Below are 15719 nucleotides of genomic sequence, written 5' to 3'. Positions count from 1 at the left end.
GCCAATGCAATTGACAAAGCCTGTGCGTCCCGTGCGTCCTATGCTTTTTGAGCTGATGATCTTTGGGGAAGTGGCTGAAGTGGAGCAGGCTGAATAGGCTGAGGTGCCCGTTGTTCACGTCCTCCTAGAGGAGGAGTAGCATGAGCCATAACTCCAGGCCTAACTTCTTCATCACTGACATAGTCTCAAAGATTTTTTGCAACAAGTACATTCTTCATCATGAAGGACCAAAGTGAGTTATTGTTACCATCCAATTTGTCCTCCTTGGATACATAGGTAAATACATCTCCTCCTTGATTTGCCATGATAATCAAAACCAAGAGAAGGAAAAAGAGCAATGTCCAAACTGGAATAACCTGGAAATCTCCAAAATTTCCAGAAATTACAGCAAATAGCTTTGCTGCAATTAGTACACTGATGTATACTCTCTCTAAATTGTCCGGAATGCATGCAGTCCAAGGTGCATTCATTGTTCAGCAACACTGTAAGAGTAAAAGCCCCAAAATTGTTCAAACCAGTCTATTTCTCACTGAGACTGTTGTACATGCACCAATGTGTTACCAAAATACAAAATCCCCAAAATTCTGATAAATTTGCCAAGAAATTTGCATCAACCGTGTCCCAGACACGTACTCAGAGTTTTGTGCCTGCCCGGGCAGAAGCTCTTCTTTCCAGAAGTGAATCTGGAATAAAAAATTAAATTTAAAAAAAAGATACTCTGAAACCAGCTGACCAGGTACAGTACAGACCACAGGGTGTGGTGGTGCAGGTACAGGTGCAGACAACACTTCAGGCAGGTGTGGTGCAGGATGTGGGCAACGGTGACGGGTGGATGGAGCAGTGGCGGGTGACGTAGGGCATTGGGGATTGGAGCAATGCAGCAGACTAGCAAGTCACGACAGTCAGGCAGGCTCCCTTGCTGACTGGCAGTGCTTCCAGGCGAGCTGGCGGGCAGGCGGGCACAGGCGGGCTGGGTGTTTGTCAGGGGCGGGCGTGACCAGAGGTGGCGTGGCCCAGGTTGCTGGTTAGGAACGGAGCAGCAGGAAGAGGCCAGGCGGTGCTAGAGGCACTGAAGGTGGCACACCCAAGGTGTGGCGACTCACGCACAGGCTGCAGGGCGGCTGCAGGGTGGCTACAAGGCGTCTCAGTTGGTAGAGCTGACCAAACCACTGACGGGCGGTGCTGTGCAGGGCACAGAGGCAAGGCATCTCCTGCTGGAGTGACAACTTCTGATGCACCTGTCAGCTGGTATTGCTAACGAGCAGAGCTGACCAGGTTCAGGTCAGAGCACAGAGAGAAGTCTGAGCTGAACACAGAGAGAAGACTGAGCTGTACTCTGCTCTGATACCAAATGTGAGATGGAGAGAGGATCAAAGCTCAGCTGAGAGTGCAGTAGACAGTGTGGAGAGTGAAGCACAACACCCAATGCAATAGACTAAAAGAGTGTAACTTGAAAGTATAAGTACAACCCTTAAACCTTAGGGTTGTAAGGGGTGTTCACACCCGAACACAATCAGTGCTGCCTGTAAGTGTCTGACATAAGCACATACGAAAGAAGACTATAAGTTTGGGAAAAAAACCTCTTGTACCGAGAGTAAAAAGTGCCCCAGTGTCCTACTAATCACCGACACTCCTCTGTGAGCATAGGCGTGAGTAAAACCCAACACAACCTTTAACACTGTACCTTCCAAATACACCCACTTTCCCACATCCTTACACTTTGGGATGATTATGATGGGCATCCCCCTCACTATCCCTGGACACTCACAACCTCCCCACACGACCTTTCAAACGTAAGGATATCCATTTGTTGCTTATGGACTGTCATTGCACACCCCTTGGGTCACTCCTATGTAGGAATTTCCATTCTCTGCTCCACGTGTTCCTATCCCTCCACCTTGGGCTCCTCATGCGGTTACCATGCTCATACCCGATCCGCCCATGCCCACCTTTGGAACTGTTGTGCACACTTCTCGTATACTTGGTGGGCACTTTGTGTAGGACTCTTGTTGGTGGTGGGCTACGGTCATTCAACCATTTCCAAAAGAGCAACAACAAATTTAAGCATTTTCTTGTAATAAACATCATAGATTCCTCTCTCATCTTTCTCTTTTCTCTATAAGAAATCCCTCAAGCAAATTTCAATCATTTTCAAGCCCATGTGAACAAGAACTGCGTTTTTGCTGGTATAAACCCTAATTTACGATAGAAAGTAGAGTTTAGTAGCCACCTCAAGTCCCATGACAAAAAATTGAAGGCTTAGTACTTGAGTTTAGCAATTGGAATTCAAGGAATTGCTAGATTTCAAGAAGCCAGCAATCCCCATTGGATTCGGGGTTAAATTTGACCAACCAAGGGTCCAGTCCCCAAGCCAACCAAGGAGCAAATTGGTTTGAAGGCTTGCTGGTTGCTATGGACAAAAGAATGTATTGAAGATTGAAGGAGATTAGGCTAGATCTCAGTGTATTTCAATCTCTATTAATACAAATTAAAGAAATACCACAAGGGGCACTAGGTTTGGGACCAATCGGGTGTCCAATCTCCAAGATTATATGGCAACATTTGCATTTTTTGTTTATGTGAATTCTATGCTCGTTTGTAATTAGTGCTTAATCAAGCTATTTACCACCCTTTCCCTAAAAGGAAGGCTAGTTTCATGGTTTCATTATCGGGATACTATCAACTCCTTTGAGTAGGTGGACCCAAGGCACTTGTGTGCAAGCCAATGTGAATTTATATTACTGAATTTGTGATCAACAAAGTGCTACAACAAGCATGTTTTCAAATAGTAAGATGGGATCAAGCAATGATGATGCCTCTCAATCTGAAAAATTCACAAGTTTTGGGGAAATGCAATGTCTAATCTTGGACAAGGCACTAAGCAGTTGCGAATGAGGAAATTGGACAAGACATGGATCCTTCTATACCTCTTGAAGTTGACTATTGACTACTAGCAAGAGGAAGAGGAATTTGATGACTAGTTTAAGGATCAGCTAAGGACAACAGCTGAAATGTTTGTGTAATTGGCAAATGATCCTTAGTTTATGTGCTTTTTTGAACTCGCCAAAGGAGGGTGGGTAAGAAGAGGAAATTGTCTTCAAGGGCTTTGGGACAACGAGATGTATCGAAGGAACAACCAATGCAACAATATAATATTCCAAATGTGGGTAATGAGCATAAGCCAATGGAGCAATTGATGCATATGCAAGGCCAATTTGGAAATGCCCATCCAATGATTTTTGGACAACAAGGCCTGCATACTGATGTAGGTTACTCCGGGTACTTTGGTGGTGGTTTGGTTTTCCAAGCCATGGCTGGTAATGCTTCATCCATGGGGATGCAAGGACCAGATGTATTTGGTATACAGCCACCTATGCATAGTATGCAAGCCCCAATTTATCCGGGTAAAGCATGTGGAATGTACAACCCTATGTACGATAATGCCAACATGATGCCTTGGGCACAAGCTAGTATGTTTGGCAATGTACATATGCAACCCATTGTGTTTAGGACGCATGATATTAATATTGGTCATGCAAGTGCTCCGTATAGTGTTGATCATGAGGGAAATGCAACTAAATGTACCATTTTTGGTAGCAATGTGAAAGATCCAAGGATCTATGTGATCCAAAGGGAGAAAGGCCTAGAATCTAGTGTAGGTTTTGGGGCATGAAGAGATAAAGTTTCCATGTGCTACTTGGTGAAGTTTCAATATTGTTTCACCTATGATGGATGCAAATGGATGGAGGAGGGTAACATGGCAGATCGTCCTCAGTGTTGCACTTTACCTTGATGTATTCTAGTTACAGTCACCTTTGAATCAGAGCTCATTTAGGTTCAGTATAGTATAGGTCCAGAGTATTGCATGATACTCAAGGTTGAGTCACACCTCCACTTCCCTAGTAATGGACAACTCAATTATGTAGTGGATCTCAGATGTACTTGGCTTGCATCCAAGGTACTATATGCTTTCTCCCATTGGGATCACTATTCTGTATACTAGTCACTACAAGTTGGTATGCAAATGTATATGGTTTGCATCTAAGCTCTGAAACTATACATTTGCAAGGCTATTGACATACATGGAATACATGGAATGTACATTTGGATGTGATGAATATTTGCTAGGCATGTATGGGATACATGAATGGTATGCAATGTACATTTGTAGGTGATGCAAGAGAAGTACATTTCCATAAGTTACATGTGGTTTGTAATTGATATACGCTTTATATAACTATCATGTGGTACATAATTGCTATGAGGTATTGTTTATGCCTAGTTTATGCATTAGAATGCCTTGGTGGTCAGAACAATGTTGGGTTTTGCATATGGATGCATCGCTTATGGTTCTTACAATGGTTATAAATTATATGTGTGGATCGTAACCAATTTAAGTCACTCGAATTTCAAACATGCAAAGGGCATGAGCATGGTTAAGCAATAGATATACATGTTGTTTGGCTATGATATCAACATGTATTTCTAGTAGTGAATCGATGCTTTTGACAAACCGATATGCAAGTCACTTATTTCACAATGATAGGCCAAGGACCCTGAGAAGTCAATAAGTGTCAAAGGCAAAAGTTGTAATAGATTACACTAATCAAGTAATAGTGGGTACCTAGGGTCAATTTTGGTGTAGGACCTTTAATTGGCCAATAGATGTTAGCAGTGACATTAGGGAGTCCAAGGGCCAATTAATGTGTTGGACCACTTGAGGGTCAAAACGGCCTAGCCAATTTAATTGTGGATGGACACTCCTAATTTTCTGGATAGGAACAAGGGCTGAATTTAATTTTCAGAATTATTGATTTTGAAAATTAATTAATTGGATAAAAATGCGTTTAGAAGACTGGCACTTGGCAAAACTTGCCCATGCAAGTGAGAGAAAGGCTATATGAGGATGGTGGAGCCTCACTCTAGCATTGTGGAGGTTAGGAGAGGAGAAGAGAGAGTTGCTGTTGTAATTTTCCAGCCATTGGAGGCTGTCAAAGAGTTGCGCCAGCTGATTAGGCCGCCATTGGAGACAGATGACAGCCCCTATAGATTGCCTACATGTAGGTGGCAGCGATTTTGGGGCCCACAAGGACAAGCAAATACATGTGGGGCTCATGTTGGTGGAGGGCTGCAAGCATTCAACCACATCCAACAGAGCAACATCAAATTTGAGCTCTTTCTTGCTGTAGAAATTAGAGATTTCTCTCTCCTCTACAAGAAGTCCCTAAGCAGATTTTATCCATTTCTAGGCCTTGGTGAATAGCACCTGCTGCTATATTTTTATTGCTGTAGACCCTAATTTACCACAAAAATTACGGTTTACTAGCCACCTCATGTCTTGTGCCAAAAAATTGAAGGCTTAGTACTTGAAATCAGCTATTGGAATTTAAGAATTGCCAAAGATTTCAATAAGCTAGCCATCCCAATTGGATTTGGGGTTAGATTTGACTAGCCAAGGGTCAACTTAAGACTAATCCCCAAGCCAACCAAGGGGCGAATCGGTTTGAAGGCTTGCTCACTACCAAGGACAGCGAGATATATTGAAGATTGAAGGAAATCAAGTTGGATTTTAGTGTACTTCAACCTTTTACAATACAAGTTAAATAAATACCGGAAGGGACGCCAGTTTTGGAGCAAATGGGACATCCAATGTCCAAGATTAAGTGGTAACATTTGCATTTTCAGTTTATGTGAATTTTATGTTTGTTCTAATTAGTGCTTAATCAGGTTATTTACCACCCTATCTAAGGAAGGCTGGTTTCAATTAAGTTAAAAATTCATGTTCTCATAATAGGGGAAATTGTTACATCCTTGGATATCTGCATGAGCACCAACAACATTGGTCACGATCTTGGGTCACAAAGGGGCATAATGTGAATGCACCACACTAAAGGGTTAGGACAGCCGAATCCTATTTATACAACTCAAGGCTGATTTTGTGCACATCATTGTGTAATTACCACTCTTAGACTTTAGGCACAATGGCCGATGCATCCATATACTAGGTGGGCTGGAAGTATGGAACGTTAGCTCTTGGGATGCGATTATGACCCTATATGCTATTAGCCCCAAGCGTGGGCGTGAGCCCATTTGGCTACATGGCTGGGAGATGAGTCTAATGTTCATCACCTTTATGATTCTATGAAGTAGGAATGATTTGTATTGTCTCATATGCAAGTTGGATCCTTCTACGAGCCTTTCCTACAAATAGAATTTGGATGCCCTAGCCCGAAAGTGTCCCTAGTATGAATGCACTAAGCCACTTTATGACCCAAGGCTATGATCAATCCTACTAGCACCCATCCGGAAGTCCAAGAAGATAACAAGAGACGCAATATTAAACTACCCAAGATCTTGGCAAAAGTTCACATCACACTCATTGGCACCTACACTGTTCTATACATCTAGGGTCCTGCTAAATTCATACATCTACAGGATTATCTGAACACTGAATGAATCCACAGAAGATACCCAACTCCTTTCAAAAAATTTGAAGGCCTGTGCATCTCTCATGAAAATTCATATAGAATATTCCTAATCTTTACAGTGAGTTTGACAAAAAGTGGAGACTGATTAGACCATTACCATTACCATCAAACATATGTCTCAATGTTAACACTTGAATAGTAACAATAATGGATAAACATTTGCCAAGATAATTGAAAATAACCTCGCGCACATGCGAAAGCCCACCATCATCATCAATAATAGGAACCCTCTGCAAAACCAGTAAAATGCTCACATCAACATGCACATATAAAGAGCTTTAAGCAGCTATTCATTCATTTTACAATTACTTAACAATGTTCTGGCAGTAAAAAACACATACCTGAGGCTGCCAGCCCATCTCATCTGGACAGCGAAATGTAGCTTCATTGATTGCCCTCCTTTCAACTGCAAACTTGCTTGCCCCACTATTAACCCCCATATGCACCTGCATTAATATTCAAACAATATGAGTCATTCCTTATAACTTAATTAAGATCAGCGCAGTCCAGCAAGGCTTCTGAACAATCATACTATCATGAACACTTTGATAGACATCACATGGCATACAACACAAATTTAGTGTTACTCTCGGTCCTTGGAAACATTTTTAAGTTGAGCAAACTGCAGCATTTTGCAAACAGCCAGTAAATCACAAATAGAACTGCACTCATCCTTCCCACACCAAAAAATTCCACAATCATGATGATAACAGAAGCTACGTCACTACAAAATAAAAAATGCAAATTTATTTAACCACATTAAAAGTTTGCGAGCTAGCGAGAAAGTTTTCTAACACAAATGAAATTTCCATGATCATGTTGATAACAGAAGCTACATCGCTACATAATTAGAAATGCAAATTTCTTTAACCGCTTAAAGAAGTTGCAAGCTACTGAGAATGCTCGTCTCTGCAAGCATACTGCTTCTTTTCCATGCCTTGTTCAAACTTTTGTCAACTTTATTCTTGTCAATACAAATCTAATGAGGAAAAGAAACTCAGACTGGACCACCTCTATACCACAAACACAGATGGTCAGCATCATGGCCCTGGTGGTGCAGAAGAGTTTTTGCTATGTAATTACACGTCCTATGTAGCTAACACCTACTAAGCTAACCATGCTTTTACGACTACTGATTCTGCAAACTGGTCAATCAAACTGGGCTTGTACCACAACCGCTAATGCAATCTTGACATGTAACTCTTTGTTGGATTAGTTCAGCAGAATACTGAATGACAAAGAATAGGTAGAAAAGGATGCCATTACTACATCGACAGCAATACGTTGATAATCTTGGCAGCTCAACGATACATGACAACAACATCATACCTAAAGACTCGCCATATTGCTAAGACTTTTAAGCAGGCAGCATACCCATATAATTTTTTCATCCGAAGAACAGGGTCCCGTGCTTGAATCAGATGAATTGGTGTTTTTCGCGGGAAGAGCTGAATCCAACAGGTTGAGGAGAGCAGGAAGGCCACCACTGCCAGCAGTCTCAAGGACGGTGATGCTGCCCAGCCTCATTCCTGGTGGCAAACCTTTTTTCTCTACATAATCTTGCAGCGCGAGTGCAATGATTTCTGTTGGGTTCTCATCTACACCATGGAATTTCTTGAAACCCGTCACATGGAGCACAAAGGGCTGAGGCGCTTCAGAACCCATCTATGCTGTACTGCGAATGGAATAAGCCCAATTCCTGAAAGCAATCTTCAATGCTTGAAAGATCTGGAAGACGAACTCAAGCAGTTCTGATTTGAGTAACCGAATTGACAATACATGAGATTTCAGGCCAAGAAGAAAAACTGAACCGTCCAATGCTTCTTTGAGCTGAATGGATTGTCAGAGCATCATGCCGGAAGAATCAAAACTGCGAAAACAAAATCCGGATGGGAACAGTGCTTGGAAAGGCAAGGCCCTTGCTTATCTGTGGGTAAAGATGAGGTAAAACAGGGGAGCTGCTGCGCTTGATCAGAGGCAGGGGAACTGCTTCTCTGGATTGGAAGCAAAAAATGGGTATAAACTTGCTTGTGTGCAAATTGAGTGAAAAACAGGGGAAGGATAGGCCGATATGCTTGGATGTGTGCAAATTGGGGAAAACCAGGGGAAGGATAGATGCCGTCGGTTGTGTGAAAATTGGGGGGAAACAGGGGACTCGGGGGAGAAACAGGGGATGGATATATGCTGATATCCTTGCTGTGTGCAAATTGGGGAAAAACAAGGGAATTTGGGGGTAAACGCGGGATGGATATATGTAGGTATATTGGAAATAACTGAGTGAATGGGTGGGTAAGAGATCGGATGTATCAAAAAACAAAATTTCTCCCTCTGTGTCGCATATGACGATCGCGATGATGAGGGCGGATCGAATCGGAGGAAGTTGACCAGGAATTGCTCCACCTAAGACGGCGTTAGGCCATCCTCATCAATTCTGGTAGGATTATCATATCATGTAATGCTTTTCGGTGTGTGCGTCTCTGTCGTCTAGTTGAGTGTGCATTTGATAGGTTATTATGCGGACCGTCGATTCAAGCGCTCTCTCACTAATTGTTATCTGCAATTATTTGACGGGTTAGCACCCATCGCCAGCCACCTCAGCCTCTACAGACAGACACAGAGACAGAGGCACAGAGAGAGCTTCTTCCTTCTGCTCTCAATGCCTCTCATCCGTCGTGATGCACCAAACGATTGAAACGATAACTCTGGTGAATTCCTGATCTGGATGAGTACGTCTCTTCAGCCATTGACTCCCCCCCCACCCGAACACCCAAAAAGGCTCGAGAAGAGAGAATCTTTCTACAATTGCAACTGTCTACGAGTACCAAATAGTCCTACTGGTACGTCCCAGTGGTTAATGAGATGGACTCTCGAGATATGTACATCAAAGATTCTACAATTGGAACTGTCATACGTGAATACCTACTATTACTACCCACCTAGTAGTGGTTAAAGAGAGGGACTTCATTGCTCAAAAAGAACGATTTTTGAGATACACCGATGAGAAGAATGGTGGCCGGTGACCACTCACCAGGCCTCATAATGCATTGCTCACAAAGCGTAATTTCTAAGAACCGAACTCATATAGTCCTATAGTAACAATACAATGATTAGAACTTCAATACATACAGACAAACACATCGATAAGAAGAATAGTGACCTAGTCTCTTAATTCATTGCTCAAGAAAGAGCATTTTTTGGAACCTCCTATGATAGACTAACATGGTTAAAGACATGAAGTATGGTCGATTTCAAATCTTTTTAAATGTGCAAGTAGTATTATGTGATCTTATGACTGTATCCGAAGCCGTCGTTTGTAAGCACTATGGCAAAACAAAAGTAGAGTTTAGATCCCCTAGTATCATGTGATCTTATGAATGTATCCAAAGCCGTCGTTTGTAAGCACTATGGCAAAATAGAAGTAGAGTTTAGATGCCCTAGTTTTGAGTTGTTACCCTTTCTAAGAGTCATACAAAAATCTTATCATGTTTTCAAGGTGGCCTATAAGCTCCTCTAAAAGAAGGTATAGGTCAGTTCAAATTTAACAACATTCTTAAATCTTAATTGGATGTCCAAGCTTCACACATAGTTTTATTTAAAAAGATTACAAATCCTTCCAAAAGACAAGCATTATACAAATGGTGAATGTATTAATATCAAAATGGATGCAATCAAGCTCAAAGTGTGTTTTTGCAATGGTCTACCAGTCGTAGACTACAAAAATGTTGTAATGCAAATTAAGTTTTTGCATTATTGGGACAAATGAAAATAGGCCACATAATCCAATGTCCCTTCACATGCATATAGCTAGAGATGTGTGAAATGAACCTAAGATGTCTCGTAGTTCCTTATGCATCCTCTTATAATTTGTCAATCATGATGAACATATTCAAAAAATCACAAAAAGAAAAATACCGAAGTGGCATAATTCATTGTTCACTAATAGAGATACCTTCAACGTCAAACTTTGTAGTTTTTTTCCAAGCATTGTCCACATTTTTTTAGTTGATTAGTGACCAAGACACAATTCATTGTTCATCACTATGAAAAAGTAACCTTGACCTTCAAAGTTTGTAGGTCTTTTCCAATTCAAGTTTGAACTCACAAGAGTCAAAACCTAGAAAGTGGCACGTGCCTTAAAGCACCTTGGAATTGTTCTTGCCTATAAATTTATTACTCTCCTTCTTCACTTAGCCTTTTCCTTTTTTAGCATACCACAAAAGGCCTCAATAATCAAGTTTGAAATTTCCTATTATATTTTTGAACTTTTCTTGCATTTTCTGAAGTATCTACTTGATAACATTGGGATATTGCTATACCTTGTTGGATAATGATGCCTTAGATCATTGGTGAATGGATCTCTCTATCTCAAAATGAGGATACTATGGACTATAAAGCTCTCTCTCTCTCTCTCTCTCTCTCTCTCTCTCTCTCTCAACCTTAGTAGTTCATGTTTATTAGTGCCATTGGCAACCCCAAAGTGAATTGTATATTGGATCTTGAGTTTGTCATTGTGTCCTATGCACCTTTGAGGTGCCTTAGTGAATGTTAATATCACTTTATTTATTTATTTATTTATTTCTAAATCAATTATTGCTCATCACTCAGTGGTTGCATAACTGCTTCTCTAGCAACATCGCTCAACACAAATGGATGATGGGCTATCTATCCAAGAGACAATGGCAAACAATATGTTTGAGAAGTTATGCATAGATCCCTAGCCATTGTTGCTAAACACGGTCATCCATCAAGATCAATGGTATCATTGGCCATGGTGAGGGGGATGTTGATAATGATATCGAATGCATCAGACTAGTCGGTTGGGATGGGCATAAATGCTAGATGGGATGAGGTCAAGAACATGATCTTGGAGGCATAGGACCTTGCAGGCCTTGAAAAGGTTAACTCGCTAGCCTTGATAAGGTTGATCTAATGGGTCTCAATGAGTGTGGACGGCAAGACTTGATGAAATCCTAGGGGATGAAGAGAGAGGAGGACGAGCAAGGATCAAGGTGGAGGTGGAGGGTATATTGAGAGTAGGCAAAGCCAAGGTAGAAAAATATAATGATTAAATTGGAGAGGAGAGAGTAGAACAATGAGACAAGATCTAGAAGTCCCAGGGCACTATAGGTAGAAGAAGGAATGATGGAACAAGCCCAGGATGGAGGTTGGCATGTTGCACCAACTATGGCAAAAATTGCACTCCATAAAGCCACACAAGCACGAGGTTGTGCACTGCTCTATGAGCTCTCCTTTGATGGAGGGCTATCTCTCAAGCCATTGAGTGACCATGAAGCAGAAAGACAAGTCCATTATTTAATAAAAAATTATTATATAACTGTTCACCTTCTATCCATATGGAACAACGGAACAAAGGCCATTATTTCTCCAAGATTTTTGTCCCTAACTAGTACCAGGGCCTCAAGAAATCTATCTTGAGTCACATAGGAGTTTGGGCAATTCTTAAGAGCCTAAGAGTTTGCCAGCTAGAGTCCCCTTGGTACCCTTATTTCCTCTTGCCCAAGGACTTCTTACTACGAAGTGACCTCTCACCATCAAGGTTGGTCCAAAAAATTTCCAAGACGACAATATGTTTTCCCCTTGGATTAGGACCTGCAAACAACTAGCCTTAGCCAAGGTCTAGTGCACTTTTCTTTTTATCCTTTTGTAGACTTAGTGTATTAGGATTTTTTAAATTATTAAATCAATTTCCTAAGTGCATCAAGTTAATCTTGTATGCATTGCTACAAGCACAAGCAATTTCTTTCAAGCAATATTCCTAACAAATAAAGAGGCAATTGAGTGAGATTTTAACTTAGGGACAACCACTTTCGACTCGGTTCTCTTCTAACTCTTGGGGCTTTCCCTAATTTCCCTTGAGGTTTGATTTTTCTAGATTTTCCCTCTTTAAACTTCTATTAACCTTCTTCCCTTAGGCTATTTCTTTAGTTGTCATTGGTCTTTGTTTGCGATCTTTCGTTCATAATCCTTGTCAAGCAGGATTGGTCATTGACCTCACTAAGAATTTGGAGATTATCCTAATTTAAGGGATTTATTAAATTTTGAAATTTATAGTAGGATTTTTCTCCCTTAAGAAGTACCCCTAATCGATAATCTTGATAATCTATTTTTAATTATCCTAATTTTACTTAAGTATCAAGGTAAAGCTATTTTTTCTATGTTTATAAGTACTAATGGAGTATTTCTTGATACTTAAGGATTTTGTTATTGCAAAGAGAATATCCTTGATACAATTTTCACCTCCCTTACATTCACATAATTTGTAAAAAATAAAAGAACTATTATTAATGCAACTTTACTTATCCTAATGCTTACATACTTATAAATACAAAAGAATTATTCTTAATGCAACTTTCACCTTTTCTAACATTTTATGTAATATATATAAATGCAAAAATAATTTCTTAATGCAAAAAGAATTATTCTTAATGCAACTTTCACCTTTTCTAACATTAAGAATTTCTTAATGCAATTGATAAATAAAATAAGAAATTATTCTTAATGAAACTTTCATCTTTCCAATGTTTACATAGTTTATAAATGCAAAATAAATTATTCTTAATATAACTTTCATCTTTTCAATGTTTACATAATTTATAAATACAAAAAGGAAGTATTCTTAATGCATCTTTTATCTTTCCAAAATTTATGCAATTTATAAATGCAAAAAGAAAAATTTAATGTAACTTTCATCTTTCCAATGTTTACATAATATATAAATGCAAAATAAATTATTCTTAATACAACTTTCATCTTTCCAATGTTTACATAATTTATAAAGGCAAAAAGAATTTCCTAATCTAACTTTCATCTTTCCAATCATTTGCATGATTTATAAATGCAAAAATAATTTCTTAATATAACTTTCATCTTCCTAAATTTTTATATGATTTTAATATTAAAAATGTTATTCTTAGTTCAACTACTTGTTTATAAGGAACTTAATATCATTTGCTCAATGCGATGTTATGCAATTTATCCTAACTCCGAGTTATACAAATTTAATTTAATAATATTTACTTGTCCTATCGTTACATTCCTAGTCATGTATTGAATAAGCATTAATTTGGGAAGGAACATGGTCTTGTGCCGCATGTGATGGTGTGTCAACCATGTTTGTGATAGCGTTGGTAGCTCTTGCGCTCTTTTCTCTAGAATATGTCCTCTTTAGGGCCATTGCAAGAAGACATTCATGACACTAACTTCCAAGCTCTTACGGTCTTGAGTTCTAAATAGTTTGGCAGCTCCTTGTGAGATTGTGACTTCGCTAAGACTTTGTATCTTTCAGAGTACGAAAGATAAGAAGGTAGACAAGGCTCTTGCGAATCAGAGTGGTGCTTCTCTTTGTGAACAAAGATTATCTCTTCTGGCTCCTCCATCTCACTTCCTCTCTTTCTTCACTCTCTCTCTCTCTCTCTCTCTATTCTTCTCTTCTCTTGTCCTCCACCTCTTCTACTCTCCTCTTCTCTTCTTCCCTAGTCTTCTCCTCTCCTTTACCTCTTCTTCGCTCTCCTCTCTTCTTCTCTTCTCTTCTCCTTCACCTCTTTTTCTCTCCCCTCTCTTCTTCTCTCCTCTCCTCCTCCTCCTCATCTCTTCTTCTATTCTATCCTCTCTCTCTCTCTCTCTCTCTCTCTCTCTCTCTCTCTCTCTCTCTCTCTCTCTCTCTCTCTCTCTCTCTCTCTCTCTCTCTCTCTCTCTCTCTCTCTCTCTCTCTCTCTCAACAACAACAACAATTGACACCTAAAGGAATAACATTAGCCTAAGATTGAGATAAGGCTATAGGATGCATTGTAAGTAAACTCCACCAAAGGTAGGTATTGTATCCATCTCTTAGGCTCCCTATAATAATAAACTCTAAGTATGTCTTCAATAACTTGCTTGACCCATCCACTTTTCCCATTAGTTTGAGGATGATAGGTGGTGCTAAAACAAAGTTGGGTACCAATTGCTTCAAACAAACTTTTCCAAAAGTAAGAAGTGAAGAGAGAATCACCATCGCTGACAATGATCCTTTTAGGTAGTCCAAGTAGCCTAAAGATTTCCTTCACAAACATCCTTACAATATCTAAAACCTTGTAGTTGGTTTTAACTAGCATAAGGTGAGCAACATTAGTTAGCATATCCACAATGGCTAAGATTGAATTGTATCTTCCTTAGACACAAGGTAACCCAACTATAAAATCCATGCAGATAAATTCCCACTTCATTTGCGGGATGTCAGCAACAAGTGGTTGGGGCTTCCCTGGCATTTTGACACATTCAACGTTGACCCGTTGGCAACTCAGGCATTCAGTGGCATATTTAAGCATATCTCCTTTGAGCTTTTCCCAATGAAAGCTTCTTCTTATTGTATTGAGAGTTCTTGCATAACCAGAATGTCTTGAGAAAGGAAAATCATGGGCTTTCCAAAGTATCTTCTTCTTGAGGTCTTAACTTCTTGGGATGCTCATTTTGAAGTAGATAAGTCCTCCTTCTATAGAGAAGTTCAAATACTTGAACTTAAACTTAGGGTTTGTCTCTTTGGATAAGAATTCTTTTATCACCTATTGATATCTTGGGTCCTTAATTGGTTCTTCCTTAGCCATTTCTATGATTGGGCTACTAGGCATTGACAACATTGCTATTAGAGGCCTTTCCTTGGAGGGTTCTTCTAAGATAAGGGCGTTGAGAAACACTTTGTGGCTTAGGGTATCTGCAACATCATTCTCCTTACCTGGCCTCTCGAAGTCATACTCCTATAAGAATTCAATCCATCGTTGTTGCCTCATGTTTAGATTGGGTTGAGTAAAGATCCATTTGAGATTTTTGTGGGTCGGTGGGGGACTATGGTAAACTTACTACCAAAGCAAATAGTGTCTCCACAGTTTGAGAGCATGGATAGCTCTAGATCATGGATAGCATAGTTCTTCTTATGAATTGTCAACTTCCTTGAAGAATAGGCTATCAGATGGCCTTCTTGCATGAGCATAGGCCCTAATGCAAGAGAGCTTCCATCAGTGACAACTTCAAATTCTTGGTTCAAGCCAGGTAATTTTAGGATATGAGCTATGGTTAAATTGTGCTTAAGCTTCTCAAAGCTAGATTGTTCAATGGAAGTCCATACAATGGTAGTTTGCTTCTTGAGTAAGTCAGGGCAATCAAGGCAAATCCTTGATAAAAGTCATGTACCTTCAGTCAAGCCCAAAAAACTTAAGACTTTCTTAACTCTCGTTG

At 40.0% G+C, this 15719-nt stretch overlaps 1 protein-coding gene across 2 annotated transcripts in view; it reads right to left on the bottom strand.

Moving 5' to 3' along the window:
- Window positions 1–9187, bottom strand: part of LOC148035113 (uncharacterized) — a 42751-nt gene extending 33564 nt beyond the window's left edge. The window contains exons 1-3 of one of the 2 annotated variants that reach the window (XM_087680078.1): window positions 7863–9187; window positions 6830–6934; window positions 6671–6718 (exon numbers count right to left, since the gene is read on the bottom strand). In XM_087680078.1, coding sequence (XP_087536204.1) covers window positions 6671–6718; window positions 6830–6934; window positions 7863–8153 — 444 coding nt within the window. In that variant the 5' untranslated portion in view covers window positions 8154–9187. The remainder of the gene's footprint in view (window positions 1–6670; window positions 6719–6829; window positions 6935–7862) is intronic. The other variant, XM_087680079.1, reaches the window with a different exon arrangement.
- Between the last annotated feature and the right edge of the window lie 6532 nt (window positions 9188–15719).

This window comes from Lygodium microphyllum, chromosome 6, assembly GCF_053477565.2.
Source record: "Lygodium microphyllum isolate KBCC chromosome 6, Lygodium_microphyllum_v1.1.10, whole genome shotgun sequence".
NCBI lineage: Eukaryota > Viridiplantae > Streptophyta > Polypodiopsida > Schizaeales > Lygodiaceae > Lygodium > Lygodium microphyllum.
This window is presented reverse-complemented; position numbering and strand designations above follow the sequence as displayed.